At 44.6% G+C, this 17,498-nt stretch overlaps 1 protein-coding gene across 4 annotated transcripts in view; it reads right to left on the bottom strand.

Annotated features, from left to right (window-relative positions):
* The window catches only part of LOC128690475 (agrin), a 479,367-nt gene that overhangs the window by 109,398 nt on the left and 352,471 nt on the right, over positions 1 to 17,498 (bottom strand). For 3 of the 4 annotated variants that reach the window (XM_070089666.1, XM_070089669.1, XM_070089667.1), the window contains 4 exons: positions 11,008 to 11,102; positions 7,959 to 8,073; positions 7,400 to 7,618; positions 3,985 to 4,302 (listed from right to left, as the gene is read on the bottom strand). In XM_070089666.1, the coding sequence (XP_069945767.1) occupies positions 3,985 to 4,302; positions 7,400 to 7,618; positions 7,959 to 8,073; positions 11,008 to 11,102 (747 nt within the window). The remainder of the gene's footprint in view (positions 1 to 3,984; positions 4,303 to 7,399; positions 7,619 to 7,958; positions 8,074 to 11,007; positions 11,103 to 17,498) is intronic. The other variant, XM_070089668.1, reaches the window with a different exon arrangement.

Below are 17,498 nucleotides of genomic sequence, written 5' to 3'. Positions count from 1 at the left end.
GTGTTCACTGCGGTGCTCAGTGCAATCCTCACTGCTCTGACAGCTAGCTTAGTTCTTGGTTCATTGTGTACTCAGATTCCCAATGGGCTCTGTCTGCCCTGGTTCAGTATGCTTTTGTCCACCCTGTGGTCCAAAACATCCAGGAGTGTTTGGTGCATCCACATGTTGGTGTACCAGGTAATGAACGAGTGTATACCGAGGCACGGGTTGCTGTAGCGAACCCATTTTACAATAAACTTTTGCCTTTCAGTAATAGCATGGGCCATATCTTTAGATATGTCCACGCGAAATGGAATGCCCAATGGGACCTGTAGACTGGCAACAAGTTATGCAAGGTTCGGCAAGACGCGAGTGTTTGAACCTCCTCCTTCAAGAAAAATGGTCATCTTGAGATAAATCTCTGTTGACTGAAGACTGGACACAAACATCTTACCTACAGCCACCTGTTCTCAGGTGCTTGTGTACCCCTATGTGTACCTTGAGGCGTAAGCTGACTGTGGGACACATTTTAACAGTTTGCCCTCGGTTTAGACCTGTCCATCATCGTCATGTTTTTATAATTACGGAACTGCCTGAGGGACCTCGGAAACTTTTAGCAGAATCTTTGGACATTAATAATTTAATGGGGGTTTCGAATTGATGCTCGTTATTCTATAATAGTATTTATCTATGTTGAGTGTTTATATTCGTTACTTTTACTCTTTGTTAATTTTACCTTTCTTTTAAACTGGCTGTGACCACTGAGTGGCCTTCGTACTCAAGGTCCCCACCAGGACCAAGCTGCCTTGACGGGGAAAATTTCAATACCCGAGTGTTTTTTTTTCCTTATGACCAGCAGCATCAACAGTAAGTGGAACAGAGGGTTGGATAGAGTAGCTGTACATATAAAGTCCCACACCAGCAGTCTGCCCTTCTTCCAGGAAAATTCTGTGATTCCATCAGTGTCCTTCGAGGCTTTCGCTCGACTGGACACTGAGCTGTGGCAAGCCTCTTGATCTCGCTGACTTCATTGTCTCTACCTTGCCAGCCTTAGAACTTAAATTAGCTCACACCATACTAGTCAGGTATCACTTTGTGGCGAATATACTTGAAATCAGTGTGAACAGTAACAAAAAGCCATTGCATCACGTGTGTCAGTCGTATTAATAGTAACTGATAGAACAGTCACCTACGCGATAAGAATCACAGTAAAGTGGATAATTATATATATATATGTCGTGCCGAATACGTAAAACTTGCGATCTTGGCTTAAATAACAACGCTCATCTTGCCATATAAGATAAGCGAAAATTTGTGTATGCAATAATTTCGCAAAAATCATTCTAAACCTAACGAAAAAAATATATTTCATTGTGTTTGTTTATTATTAAATTATTGTAAACGTATCTAAAATATATTTAGTTGGATTAGGCTATAATAAATTGCGCTTCTTATAATAAGGTTAGGTAAGTTTCTAAGATTCTTTTGTTGCAAAATTATAAATTTTTACATTAACATTAATGAAAAAATATATCTTTAAAAGTATAAGAGAAAATTTTTTAGAAAGGACTTTATTTTAAATGAGTTCTTGCTAATTGACCAGTTTTACCTATTAGGCACAACATGTGTGTATATATATATATATATATATATATATATATATATATATATATATATATATATATATATATATATATATATATATATATATGCAATAAGATCACAGTAAACAGGTGGTTTTAAAATATGCAAAACAACCACCGTGAAAGAGTAGTGAAATTCCAAGGGCTTTCGTGACTACTCACATTGTCAAGGAACTATGAAAGTAATACATCAAAGGAAGGCAATTAAAGGGGTTAGACCACACCTCACAGTCAACTCCCACAACAAAGAAACACCTGACGCGCGACAATACCGGACTCATAAGAGGAACACTGCAGTAGGTCCGCTGGTCCAACTAGACAGGTCCTCACGACATCCCACTAACAAATTCATCTGTTGATGATTTATTAAGTTTCTTATCTGAAGAACTCGTTAATTATGATTTACCTTTACCAGTTCCTACCATCATTAAATTTATTAAACTTTGCATTGATGCAAAATTTGTATTTAATGATAAGTTTTACACTCAGAAGTTTGGTATGGCAATGGGAAATCCTCTTTCACCTGTTCTTAGTAATCTATACATGGAATTTTTTGAAACAAGATTGCTTAACACAATCCTCCCTAACAGAGCTAAATGGTTCAGATATGTTGATGATATTTTGTGTCTTATGCCCAAAAATGTAGATATACACCATTTCCTTGGCAAATTAAATAGCTTAGCCCATTCTATAAACTTTACTGTTGAGTTTGAGGAAAATAACTCATTGCCTTTTCTAGATGTTTTAATTATTAAGAGTAATAATGAATTCAAATTTAAAATTTACAGAAAACCTACAAATAACTGTTCCTATGTACACTATTATTCTTCCCATCAAGATAAAATTAAACTGTCTGTTTTCTTATCAATGTTTTTGAGAGCTTTACGTATTTGTAGTCCAGAGTTCATAGATGAAGAAATATCCAAAATTTATGAAATAGCCATTGATCTGAAATACCCGAGAAATGTAATTGATAAATCATTTAAAATTGCTAGAAATATTTTTTACAACCCAAAAAGGGACAACCAACCTTATTCAACTAAAAATATGTTGGTTCTCCCTTACCATGAAAACTTGGTTGATATGCCTTCTCTTCTTAAGACTTTTAATATTAAAGTTGTATTTAAAAATCTTGATACAGTAAAAAAAACTTTTGATAAAGAATTCCCCCCAAAATGCTGACGGATGTGTCTATAAGATTCCTTGTAAAATTTGCGATAAAGTTTATTACGGTCAAACTGGTAAAAGTCTCGAACTTAGATTAAAACAACATAAATATAGCATTAGAACTGGACAAGATTCCAATGCTATATTTATTCATGTAAGAGATTTTAACCATCCAATTGATTTTCAAAAAGTTGAGAAAGTAGTATCAAGCAAGTCCATGGTCGACAGGAATATAATTGAATCTTGTTTCATAAAAAGCAGTTTTGACAATAATATGAATATTTCCTTAGGTTTATATAAATTAGACTCATTTATAATTAATAAAATTTGGTTAGTTTAATAATACATTGGACAAGTAATAAACCTTATTTCTTGGGTAGAATAATTTGTTACTGGGATGTCGTGAGGACCTGTCTAGTTGGACCAGCGGACCTACTGCAGTGTTCCTCTTATGAGTCCGGTATTGTCGCGCGTCAGGTGTTTATTTGTTGTGGGAGTTGACTGTGAGGTGTGGTCTAACCCCTTTAATTGCCTTCCTTTGATGTATTACTTTCATAGTTCCTTGACAATGTGAGTAGTCACGAAAGCGCTTGGAATTTCACTACTCTTTCACAGTGGTTGTTTTGCATATATATATATATATATAGTTCCTTGATAGTTCCTTGATAATGTGAGTAGTCACGAAAGCGCTTGGAATTTCTCTATTCTTTCAGAGTGGTTGTTTTGCATATTTTGAAATCACCTGTTTACTGTGATCTTATTGCACACATATATATATATATATATATATATATATATATATATATATATATATATATATATATATATATATATATATATATATATATATATCAAGTGCATTTCCTCAGGAGTTAAGTACGAGAATTATATTAAATTTTTGTGGCCTTTTTTTTTCTTTACATTAATCCAAGGAACCAAGAAGCTCACTGCGCATGCCATATGACGTTACAACACTCGTAAAGCCAACATACAACATGCACATAACGTCACAACATGCATACTGTGACGCTACATGTCAGATCACGCCACAAACATGCAGGATACAGAGACCACAACACCGAGCATAACCCGACACGCCGTGCAAGAGGGAGGGATGAAGGAGTATGCATGCCAGGGGTGATGGAGGAGTGGTGGCGGAGCGTGCGTGGAGCGTGGAAGGAGAGGGGGGGGGTACCTTCACAGAGCTCCAGGGGTCTGAGTCTGAGCTCCACCTGCCGCTGGCACCCCTCCCTGATCATCAGGCACTCGCTGGAGTACATCTTGAGGTCGGAGGCACACACGGGACTTTGAGGCACGGTGGAGCAGTCGAGGCGGCACGAGCAGCGGGGCAGACCGTCCCCTAGCACGGTGCACGTCGAGCCGTACTCACATGTCATCCCCGTGCACACGTCGCCGTGCTGGCCCCCAAGGGGGTGAATTCGCCCTGGCGGACCCACCACCACCATGGGGGGCGGAGAGGAGTCGCGGGGGCTGACCAGGCTGGGGTCGTCCTCTGTGTTGGCACCATCCCACGGGTATGTACGTTAGTCACAGCCACCACCCGTTAGTACACACGCACACATACGCACTTGTACACTTACATGGCAAACGCACATACATGTTAGAACACCGGGTACAAGGTGGGAACTGTGCAGGTGAAGTGTAAGGTGGGAGGCGGTGGCGCAGGTAGTGACAGCAGCCATGGTTACTAACAAGTGGACAGCAGCAGCAGTAGCAACAATAATAGCGCAGCTGCAAGAGCAGCAGCAGCGGTAATAGCGGCAGCAGCAGCTGCAAAAGCAGTAGCAGCGGCAGCAGCTGCAGCATTGTCGCAACCACAAGCGAAGACATCCAGTGGAAATGAGACGCATATACACAAGACATTTACTGAAGGAGACACGTCCCAAGTCGCGGCTTTATCAATCTTAACATTAAAACTGACAGAGCCACAAGTGGCAAGACAGCCCCTTCAATAAATGCCTTGAATGTGCATACGTGTCTTAGTCCCACAATATGTCGGTATTAACATACCTGTACTTGTATAAGGGCATCCAGAGCCACGACTACAGTGTGGAGTGCCACATACTCTACTCTCTTGAGTGCTACGTCCACTACCTGGGCTAATACTCCAGTGAGCAACACACACTCTGCACAGTTAACACATTTGCATCCAGCTGACATATAGCTCAGCTTACACACAACTTGATACAAAAATTTAGTACAGTTTGCACAAATGTTATAAATGGGATTTAATGGGCAGGGTTGAGCCTGGATGGACACACGAGGACGATGTTAACACTGCAGGATCTCGGTCGTATACGAAGAGTTTGTGATAATTATAGCACACAAGACTTACTAGCAATTCAATTAATAATCTGTAGAGGCTTCTCCGTATCTAATCGATAGGATATACACACCGAAAGGCGTGTTTCTCTCAGCGTATAAATGCTTAGAGTTTAATCCCTATTTTAGGAATTAAAGTATTCTTTGGTGGTGAAAAAGATACGTGGAGTCTTTATAACCCCCGTGTAGTCGATAGGCTTTAAACTCCATTAACCAACCTTCATACCAAATCAGTGATCTGTGAAGAACTCTCCCCACCAATCAGCGATGGGCCTCTCTCTCTCTCTCTCTCTACCTAATCAGCGATCTGTATGGACCTCTCCCTAGTCAATCAGCGAACTGCAAGAGCCTCTCCCTACCCAATCAGAAAACGAAGAGCTTTTATGTCTTTCTAATGAGCAGCATCCCTGTTCACTTAGCTTATTATAACTCGTCTTGATGACCACGTCTCAGGCACTTCCCCCTTACATCAGCTTTGTGTCTAATACTTGAGTCGTCTGTCTCCTTTATATTTTTAATTTGGGCACGAAGGCAGTACACTGAATAAGCCTTTACTACCATAAAGTTTCGCAGAGTAGACCTTTATGTTTAAGATTTGCTCTGAAATAAACGATATGGATATTACGTCTTATTTTCATATCTTTCAGCAATACGTATGCACACAGATTTCAAGTTATTTCTGTCCATATATACATGAATTGCATACAATGCCGACAAGATGAAGAATTAAACACATGTGCAACATCTGGGTATCTTTATTTGTAGACGCTTCGCCATCCAGTGGCTTTATCAATACAAATTCAAGGACATAATAGGAAGACTGTAGGACTATATACAAAAGAGGAGGTAATCAGTCCCTCAGTCTTGCAGTTGGTGATGAGCACAGGCATGCTTGTGCTGAAGATTCTTCAAGACCGCAGTGATTATCAACTCCAAGGCTGAGGGACTGATTACCTCGTCTTTTGTACATAGTTCTACAGTCTTCCTATTATGTCCTTGTGTTTGTATTAATAAAGCAACTGGATGGCGAAACGTCTACAAATAAAGATACCTAGATGTTGCACATGTATCTAATTCTTCGTCTGTCTATATTTCGATGTTTCGCCCTCATCGTCTATTCCGCAACTGTTTCTTGTACCCGCAGGTACCTTCTGATGTTAATGAAGAGCACTTGATCAAAGGAACTGAAGGTAACCTTGAATCAATGGTGTATTACTGCATTGTATGACCCATACTGGCTAGGCAAATGTCCATGAATATACTAACCTCGTTAACTGCCTATGTATTCACCGGACAGTTCTTCCTTTTAGCGTCTGCCCACAAACACTTACCCCCTTCCATTTACTTACTGCCCCTACCCTCATCACTACTCTCCCCTCTCACCAACGTGAGCACTCACCCTAGCAGCACATCGATGATATATCCAGTTTTGTTAAAAAAATAAACTCCAGTCCCCCTCCTCTGCACCTTCAAGGTCAACAGCTTTCCTATATTTTGGTAGACACGTTTAACTCCTCTTTGAGTCCAGAACTTTATCCTGCCTCTCCTTCATGTTATACCCACTTCCCCTCTTTTCGTGCTATCCCCATTGCCCCCTATTCCCCATGATTTACCTCCCTCTCTTCCCCATGTCATACCCATTTACCCTCTTCCCTAAATGAGCAGCAACCATGACCACAAGTAATGACGCCTCCCGACCCAGGAGCCACAAAACTACAATACCATCAGCTTCGACGTCTCCAAGAATTTCAAACCTCTTCCCCGGCTGCCCTACCCCCCCCCTGGGTACTTACTGACGCTGCCTGGGCATCAACGAGCAGGGAAACATACACCGCAACCTATGACGCCTTTAAAACTAGCAAAGTTCTTTTTTATCCCCCACTTTCTTTGGTACTTCCTGACCCTCCCTCTCGAGCCTCCAACGAGTCAGGACACTCCACTACCTTCGACACACAAAATTATTACGTCTTCCTTCCATCCCCTTCCCAGGAAATAATAGTAACTCCAGGTTTGGTTGTACGAAATCTTTGAAGCTTCCATAGCTGATAAACCTTTGATAGAATTGTTTAAGACATCTTCACTGTCCTACTGAAGCCTTCCAGCTATGGCCGATACATTTGAACACTACATAACCAATCCTATGTGATGGAATATGGCAGGGGGAAACATAGCTACCCTTTGTTCCCACTATGTAACCATCATATAGAATAGGGTAGCAACACACTGCTGATGAATCCAATTTTACTAAAAAGTTGAAAGGTACTTACTGACTCCTGACGTACGAGCCTCAGAACACTCGCCGACGAAGGTGACTCTGAGGCCGTCCTCCATGCCACACGCAGCCTTCTGCATCTCGCACTCGTTGACGAAGGTGTGGCCGTTGGAGGCACATACAGGCTCGCGGGTGGTGGGGCACTGGCTGGGACATACACACCGACCACTCTCACACCGACCACCATATTTACACACAACGTGTTGGCAAAGATCTGTGGAGGAACACAAGCTGTAAATACCGATCTGTTAAGACATTCATGAGTTGTCATCGTGATCTGTTAAGACACATGTAACTTGTTAAAAAAGATCTGTTGTAAAACACGAACATACTACAAAGATCTGTTGTAAAACACGAACATACTACAAAGATCTGTTGAGAACACTTGCACACTTAACCAGATCTGCTGGAGAACACGTACAAACTGTTGACAACATGTTGGAGAACACTCGCACTGTTGGAGATGTGTCGGGTTGGACACGTAAAGTCTATTGACAAAGATCTGCTAGGGAAGACGTAGAGAAAGGGATGTGTTAGCAGACACGAACACTCACCACAGTCGCCTCTGGACGACACGATAATAAACTGCTGCTTGCGACAAGCAGCCACCTTCAGCAGACACTCGTTGAGGTAAGTGACCCCGTCTGTGCCACACACCTTGCTCTCCACCTGCACGGCAAGAATGCGAGAGATTAATACCATCCACCTGTCCCTTTCTCCATCCATTCATCTATCCAACCCTCCTTCCCCCCATCCATTAAACTCTCCATCGTTACTGCCATCCAGCAACTGATTAAAAACCTAATTAATTCAAGAAATTAGCCTATCAAGAAATCAGCCAAGCCGATAATGAGTTCATCAACTTTTAATTCTAACATATTTTTTATTCTCTTGAGAAATTATGAACCTCTCTCTGCTTAGTGATATAAAAACCACCCTGGGCTTCACACACGCCTCTCTGACCACCCGACAATTTTTGGACTTATTTCGATTTGCATGATTCACAAACCACCAAAACACGTTAGTTATCACTTGATATATAAAACTGATGCAATTATTAAAAATGTGGCTTTTTACTGTAAAGATTATTAATACAATGTAATAAAAATATCTAAGTATTTTGTTGAATCACCCAAATCATGCACAGTACACAATTCTGTGCAGTTCACTGCAAAAATCATCTATAAAAATAAATGTGAAAGGGGGTAGGGGGAGGGAGGGGGGTTGTTCAGGCTTGATCCATGGGTAGGGGAGGGAGGGGGGTTGTTCAGGCTTGATCCATGGGTAGGGGGAGGGAGGGAGGGGGGTTGTTCAGGATTGATCCATGGGTAGGGGAGGGAGGGGGGTTGTTCAGGCTTGATCCATGGGTAGGGGGAGGGAGGGGGGTTGTTCAGGATTGATCCATGAAAGGAGGCGAGATTCTTGACGCTGGTAATGGACTTCTGGCCCATGGAATTAGAACTGACCTCCCCTTCCCTGGATCAATCCCAGATTGACTTCCAGGCACTGTATGGCCCCCGTGGTTTAGCGCTCCCTCCCTTCCGTGAATGTTATATGAAAAGGGGATAAAATCAACTCCAGTTTATCGGATAAAAAAAAAAAACTTTGAGGGGTTGGGATATATAAATAACAATATACTAGTTAAGGATGTATGACAACTTCCTGACTGCTACGACTAGAAATTTAGGATATGGGATAACCTTCGGGTTCGACTTTTGACTACCGCCCACTGGATGGGTATGAGGTGCATATTAAACATATTAAACTAACTAAACTTCGTCTGCTGTGTTGCAGAGAATTTAGAGTTACTCACCTTGACTCAGGACTCTGGAAGCACACACTGCCCTGGTGACTCACCTTGACGCAGGACTCTGGAAGCACACACTGCCCTGGTGACTCACCTTGACGCAGGACTCTGGACACACACACACACACTGCCCTGGTGACTCACCTTGACGCAGGATTCTGGACACACACACACCGCCCTGGTGACTCATCTTGATGCAGGACACACATCGCCCTGGTGACTCACCTTGACGCAGGACTCTGGACACACACAAACACACTGCCCTGGTGACTCACCTTGACGCAGGACTCTGGACACACACACCGCCCTGGTGACTCACCTTGACTCAGGACTCTGGACACACTGCCCTGGTGACTCACCTTGACGCAGGACTCTGGACACACACACCGCCCTGGTGACTCACCTTGACGCAGGACTCTGGACACACACACCGCCCTGGTGGCTCACCTTGACTCAGGACACACACTGCCCTGGTGACTCACCTTGACGCAGGACTCTGGACACACACAAACACACTGCCCTGGTGACTGACCTTGACGCAGGACTCTGGACACACACTGCCCTGGTGACTCACCTTGACTCAGGACTCTGGACACACACAAACACACTGCCCTGGTGACTCACCTTGACGCAGGACTCTGGACACACACAAACACACTGCCCTGGTGACTCACCTTGACTCAGGACTCTGGACACACACCGCCCTGGCGACTCACCTTGACGCAGGACTCTGGACACACACACACACACTGCCCTGGTGACTGACCTTGACGCAGGACTCTGGACACACACACTGCCCTGGTGACTCACCTTGACGCAGTACTCTGGACACACACACTGCCCTGGTGACTCACCTTGACGCAGGACTCGGGACACACACACTGCCCTGGCGACTCACCTTGACGCAGGACTCTGGACGCACACACCGCCCTGGCGACTCACCTTGACGCAGGGCTCTGGACACACACACCGCCCTGGCGACTCACCTTGACGCAGGGCTCTGGAGACACACACCGCCCTGGCGACTCACCTTGACGCAGGACTCTGGACACACACTGCCCTGGCGACTCACCTTGACGCAGGACTCGGGACACACACACCGCCCTGGTGACTCACCTTGACGCAGGACTCGGGACACACACACCGCCCTGGTGACTCACCTTGACGCAGGACTCGGGACACACACACCGCCCTGGTGACTCACCTTGACGCAGGACTCTGGACACACACACTGCCCTGGCGACTCACCTTGACGCAGGACTCTGGACACACACTGCCCTGGCGACTCACCTTGACGCAGGACTCGGGACACACACACCGCCCTGGTGACTCACCTTGACGCAGGACTCGGGACACACACACCGCCCTGGTGACTCACCTTGACGCAGGACTCGGGACACACACACCGCCCTGGTGACTCACCTTGACGCAGGACTCTGGACACACACACACACACCGCCCTGGTGACTCACCTTGACGCAGGACTCGGGACACACACACCGCCCTGGTGACTCACCTTGACGCAGGACTCGGGACACACACACCGCCCTGGTGACTCACCTTGACGCAGGACTCTGGACACACACACACACACCGCCCTGGTGACTCACCTTGACGCAGGACTCGGGACACACACACCGCCCTGGTGACTCACCTTGACTCAGGACTCTGGACACACACACACACACCGCCCTGGTGACTCACCTTGACGCAGGACTCGGGACACACACACCGCCCTGGTGACTCACCTTGACGCAGGACTCTGGACACACACACACACCGCCCTGGTGACTCACCTTGACGCAGGACTCGGGACACACACACCGCCCTACACCAATCTCGTCTGCTTCACACACACTGTAGAAGTCGCACTGCTTTTTCTCACACCCCGCTGAGGGAGAGACGTGGTGTGAGTGTGGGAGGGAGAGTAATGTGAGTGGGGGAGAGAGTGGGAGGAACAGTAGTGGTGAGAGGGAGAGTCATAATGTGAGTGGGGAGAGAGTGGGAGGAACAGTGGTGGTGAGAGGGAGTCATAATGTGAGTAGAGAGAGAGAGAGAGAGAGAGAGAGACTTAAATGAGCTGAGGTAGGTAACAGCTCTTAAATTGTAAAATAGGGTAGTATATATATTAGCCTACCATAAGAGTGTGGAGGGAAGAGAGAGAGAGAGAGAGAGCGTGCGAGAATGGCAAGCCAAGTGAACAAGTACGAACAAATGTGTGAGACAAGAGTGTGTTGAATGCCAAGAGGAGAATGACTGACATGCCATAAAACAAGAAATGACTGTTGAATATAATTTTTACAAAGTGGTATCCAAAGACTGGAATATATTTCTCCTCGTACTCTACGTTCATACATCCATGGACACTGATTAAACAACAACGAAAAAAGGTCTTACATGTTTGAGAGCTAAAAGCTCTCGCTTCACACGTCGAGTGTCTGGGTTCGATTCCCAGAGAGGGTAGAAACATTGGGCGTGTTTCTTTACACCGGTTGTTTATGTTCACCCATCAGTAAAATGGGTACCTGGGTGTTAGTAGACTGGTGTGGGTCGCATCCTGGGACAAAAAGTGACCTAATTTACCCGAAATACTCTGCATAACTGGTGGGAGCTCCATTGTTGGTGCTAAGGAGGATAGGAATAAGACAGGGAAACATGCACCAACAGGGAATACAGTCACAGAAACCCAAGGCAAACGGAAACCAAGCCTGTGCACATACTATGCACTTGGTATCTGCTGGCATGGGAAATCTGGAAAAACAGATGGGACATGCAACTATGACCACCCTAGAAAATGTCATGCCCATATGACAACAGGAAAATGCAAACTCCCTTCCTGTAAGCTTTTTCACCCTGAAATGTGTACCTCTTCAGTACAGGAAAGACTGTGCTATAACTTAAATTGCCAGGCATACCATCTAAAGGGGACAAAAAGATACAAAACATCCAGGCCATGGGAAAACCTGGGTAGCCACAGCCACTCAAGAGGGAGAGGTTTTTTAGTGCCAGGAAGGAAAAAAAACTGGCAGGAAATGGCAGAAATCGTACACCAAATCCAGTCATTCCTGGAGTGGAACCACAGTCGATGGCCTCCACTCCAAACCAACAGATACAGATACTAATGCCGGAAAAAAAATCCCCCCCCAGTACCAACAATACCACCAGTCCGATAACATTCTTCTTTGCAAATATACAGGGTCTAAAGCCAGCAATAAACAACAAAATACCTTTCATCCGTGGACTGCTTGCAGAGGCAAAGGCAATGTTCGCGGCTTTCACTGAGACCCACATAAAGGATCACTTGGACAACGAAATATGGATCCCAGGTTACAACCTATACAGATGTGACAGAGTGAACAGGCAAAAGGGGGGGGTTGGCCTGTACATTGCAGAGTCACTTGTTTGCACAGAACTGCTTAATGCCTCAAATGACGTAGTGGAAGTTTTAGCAGTAAAGGTCGAGAACCAAAACCTAGTCATTGTGGTAGTCTACAAGCCTCCGGATGCAACATCCCAGCAATTCCAGGAACAGCTGTTAAAAATTGACCACTGTCTGGAAAATCTTCCAGCTCCTGCACCCAACATCTTGCTCCTGGGGGATTTCAACTTAAGGCACCTAAAATGGAGGAATATAGCAAATAATATTGTTGCAGTAATAACACCAGGAGGCAGCTCTGATGAAAACTCACACTCACACGAGCTTTTAAATCTCTGCACAAAATTCAATTTAAACCAGCAAATAATAGAGCCTACTAGACTGGAGAATACACTAGACCTCATCTTCACTAACAATGATGATCTGATAAGAAATGTCACCATATCAAAAACAATATACCCAGATCACAACATAATTGAGGTTCAGACATGTATGCGTGGAGCCCCAGACCGACAAAATGAGACTAGTCACGAGGGAGCATTCACCAAATTCAACTTCAATAACAAAAACATAAAGTGGGACCAAGTAAACCAAGTCCTAACCGATATAAGCTGGGAAGATATACTAAGCAACACAGACCCAAACTTATGCCTAGAACAGATTAACTCGGTGGCACTCGATGTATGCACAAGGCTTATTCCTCTAAGAAAAAGGAGGAGTAGATGTAAAATAGAAAGAGACAGGCGCTCCCTTTACAGGCGACGGAAAAGAATAACAGAGCGGCTAAAAGAGGTCAATATATCAGAAATGCGCAGGGAGACACTGGTCAGAGAAATAGCAAGCATCGAACTTAAGCTAAAAGAATCCTTTAGGAGTCAGGAATCGCGGGAAGAACTAAAAGCCATAAATGAAATCGAAAGAAACCCAAAGTATTTCTTCTCCTATGCCAAATCAAAATCGAGAACAACGTCCAGTATTGGGCCCCAACTTAAACAAGATGGGTCCTACACAGATGACAGCAAGGAAATGAGTGAGCTACTCAAGTCCCAATATGACTCAGTTTTTAGCAAGCCGCTAACCAGACTGAGAGTCGAAGATCAAAATGAATTTTTTATGAGAGAGCCACAAAATTTGATTAACACAAGCCTATCCGATGTTATCCTGACGCCAAATGACTTCGAACAGGCGATAAATGACATGCCCATGCACTCTGCCCCAGGGCCAGACTCATGGAACTCTGTGTTCATCAAGAACTGCAAGAAGCCCCTATCACGAGCCTTTTCCATCCTATGGAGAGGGAGCATGGACACGGGGGTCGTCCCTCAGTTACTAAAAACAACAGACATAGCCCCACTCCACAAAGGGGGCAGTAAAGCAACAGCAAAGAACTACAGACCAATAGCACTAACATCCCATATCATAAAAATCTTTGAAAGGGTCCTAAGAAGCAAGATCACCACCCATCTAGAAACCCATCAGTTACACAACCCAGGGCAACATGGGTTTAGAACAGGTCGCTCCTGTCTGTCTCAACTACTGGATCACTACGACAAGGTCCTAAATGCACTAGAAGACAAAAAGAATGCAGATGTAATATATACAGACTTTGCAAAAGCCTTCGACAAGTGTGACCATGGCGTAATAGCGCACAAAATGCGCGCTAAAGGAATAACAGGAAAAGTTGGTCGATGGATCTATAATTTCCTCACTAACAGAACACAGAGAGTAGTCGTCAACAGAGTAAAGTCCGAGGCAGCTACGGTGAAAAGCTCTGTTCCACAAGGCACAGTACTAGCTCCCATCTTGTTCCTCATCCTCATATCCGACATAGACAAGGATGTCAGCCACAGCACCGTGTCTTCCTTTGCAGATGACACCCGAATCTGCATGACAGTGTCTTCCATTGCAGACACTGCAAGGCTCCAGGCGGACATCAACCAAATCTTTCAGTGGGCTGCAGAAAACAATATGAAGTTCAACGATGAGAAATTTCAATTACTCAGATATGGTAAACATGAGGAAATTAAATCTTCATCAGAGTACAAAACAAATTCTGGCCACAAAATAGAGCGAAACACCAACGTCAAAGACCTGGGAGTGATTATGTCGGAGGATCTCACCTTCAAGGACCATAACATTGTATCAATCGCATCTGCTAGAAAAATGACAGGATGGATAATGAGAACCTTCAAAACTAGGGAGGCCAAGCCCATGATGACACTCTTCAGGTCACTTGTTCTATCTAGGCTGGAATATTGCTGCACTCTAACAGCACCTTTCAAGGCAGGTGAAATTGCCGACCTAGAAAATGTACAGAGAACTTTCACGGCGCGCATAACGGAGATAAAACACCTCAATTACTGGGAGCGCTTGAGGTTTCTAAACCTGTATTCCCTGGAACGCAGGAGGGAGAGATACATGATTATATACACCTGGAAAATCCTAGAGGGACTAGTACCGAACTTGCACACGAAAATCACTCACTACGAAAGCAAAAGACTTGGCAGACGATGCACCATCCCCCCAATGAAAAGCAGGGGTGTCACTAGCACGTTAAGAGACCATACAATAAGTGTCAGGGGACCGAGACTGTTCAACTGCCTCCCAGCACACATAAGGGGGATTACCAACAGACCCCTGGCAGTCTTCAAGCTGGCACTGGACAAGCACCTAAAGTCAGTTCCTGATCAGCCGGGCTGTGGCTCGTACGTTGGTTTGCGTGCAGCCAGCAGCAACAGCCTGGTTGATCAGGCGCTGATCCACCAGGAGGCCTGGTCACAGACCGGGCCGCGGGGGCGTTGACCCCCGAAACTCTCTCCAGGTAAACTCCAGGTAATAACAAGCGGCTTTCTATATAGTAGTATGTCACTGATGTCAGCTAGGACTGTATACCTTGTACATGTACTTGTAGTAAATAAATATTATTATTATTATTATTATTATTATTATATTAATAAAACTTCAAGCGGAGTCAGAATAGTATATCTGATAAATTCCTCTCCCTGATTTCTGTTGGAGCTCAAAGAAAACTAAGAGTTCGTTTTCAAGGATAAACTCTTGAAGGTAAAAATTCCCCTCGCCACGGGCGACTTTTACTCCCAACTCGCCGAAACAAAATCGAAGAATATCCAGCTACAGATCTCTCGCCAAACTTTTAACTCCATGCAGGATAAAAAAAAACCAGTAGCTTTTATTAATATTTGCTACTGCGGCGGCACCACCTTTCTTGCCACCAGAGAAAATAGTGATAGGAAATGGTAGAGAAAACGCTTTGCAAACCCCTTTCAACTTTTTTTTTTATCCTATCTTACGTTTTTTTCCCGCTTTCCACCGGTTGGCTAGACTGGTCTCGGCTTTGAACTTTTCTCCTGATGTTTTCGAAGCTCAAAAGGTTGAAGCTTGCACCCCCCCCCCCTCTCTAATTCCCAGGACGTCCGGTCTCACATTGAAATCAGCATTACTACGCTAGTTTCAGTTATGTTCCCGAGAGGCAGGCAGTTCATGGATTTCTAAATACTGCTTTTGACTCAGCGTCTGCACTGGTATTAACAGGGATACAAGCTGTAAGAGATGTTTTTATCGGATCATACAAATAAACCATTGCAAGTCATGGTATTTTACTGTGTAGTCGTTTCGTCCACGAGGGATTTTATTAGTTTATAGTCCCTAGTGGACGAAACGTCGTCACAATAAAATGCCATAGCAAGCATTGTGTGTTTTGTTTACACACTCAGTGTAATCTATCACTTCATTATCATTTTATTTCGTTAAGAGAGATAAGATTTTGTTCGGATTTCTAACCTCGGTGGGTTAGCCACCCAGGATAACCCAAGAAAGTCAATGTGTCATCGAGGGACTGTGTCTTATTTCCATTGGAGTTATTAAATCTTGTACCCCAGGATGCGACCCACACCAGTCAACTAATACCCAGGTACCTACTTGCCTGTAGGTGAACGGGACAGCAGGTGTAAGGAAACACGCCCAATGTTCCCACCCTTGCCGGGGATCGAACCACGGACACTCAGTGTGTGAGGCGAGTGTGTTGCCTACCAGGCCACGGGACACATGGTTAATATTTTAGTCTGTAAGGAGTGTTATCAACAAGTATGAAAATGCTGTCACAGTAGAGCAATGTTGTGTATCTTGTACATAAACTTTTCACCTGCGCACGCAGCCAATAACAATACTGCCACGAGCGCTCGTTGTGTACTTGGCAATAATAACTGAATTTATGTCTTTCGACTTAAATATGTATTAAAACATAGTGTAACTATTTTAATCTTCTCCTCCTTTCTCCCTCCCCCTCTCACACACACACACACACACACACACATACACACACACATATATATATATATATATATATCAGGTGGTTTCTGGGGACAAATGTGGGACTGGGGACAGGGGGGGACTGGGGGCAGGGTGTGGGGACTGGGATAAGGGGGGAAATTTGGGGGCAGATGGAGGGGCTGGGACAGGTGGGATTTTTGGTACTGGGGGGGGTGGTGCACCCCGGGGCTGGTCTAGGGGGAAATTTTTCCAAAAGGCGGTGCAGGAAAAATTTTTGTACTGGGACAGGGTGCAGGGTTTCTGGGGCACCCCTTTTACTAGGGACAGGGCAAGGTAATTGGGGACCTTTTGGAAACCCGGGGACAGGTGTGGGGTACTGTGGTACTATGGACAGATGCTGAGGTACTAGGGAAAAGGGACTCCCGATCTTTGGAAAGGGGCTTTTATATTTATGATTTGGGGTACTTGGGAAAAAAATTCTGGTAATTTGGGGCAGGTTCCCGGGGGTACTAGGGTAGGGGGGTTGGGAAGGTGCCAAGTTCCAGGATTTGGGTTTCCAAAAAAAGGGATATACTGGGGATAGGGGCTTAGTACTAGGGAAAACTGGGGTACTTTGTGACC

Source organism: Cherax quadricarinatus, chromosome 29 (genome assembly GCF_038502225.1).
Source record: "Cherax quadricarinatus isolate ZL_2023a chromosome 29, ASM3850222v1, whole genome shotgun sequence".
In the NCBI taxonomy this organism is placed as follows: domain Eukaryota; kingdom Metazoa; phylum Arthropoda; class Malacostraca; order Decapoda; family Parastacidae; genus Cherax; species Cherax quadricarinatus.
This window is presented reverse-complemented; position numbering and strand designations above follow the sequence as displayed.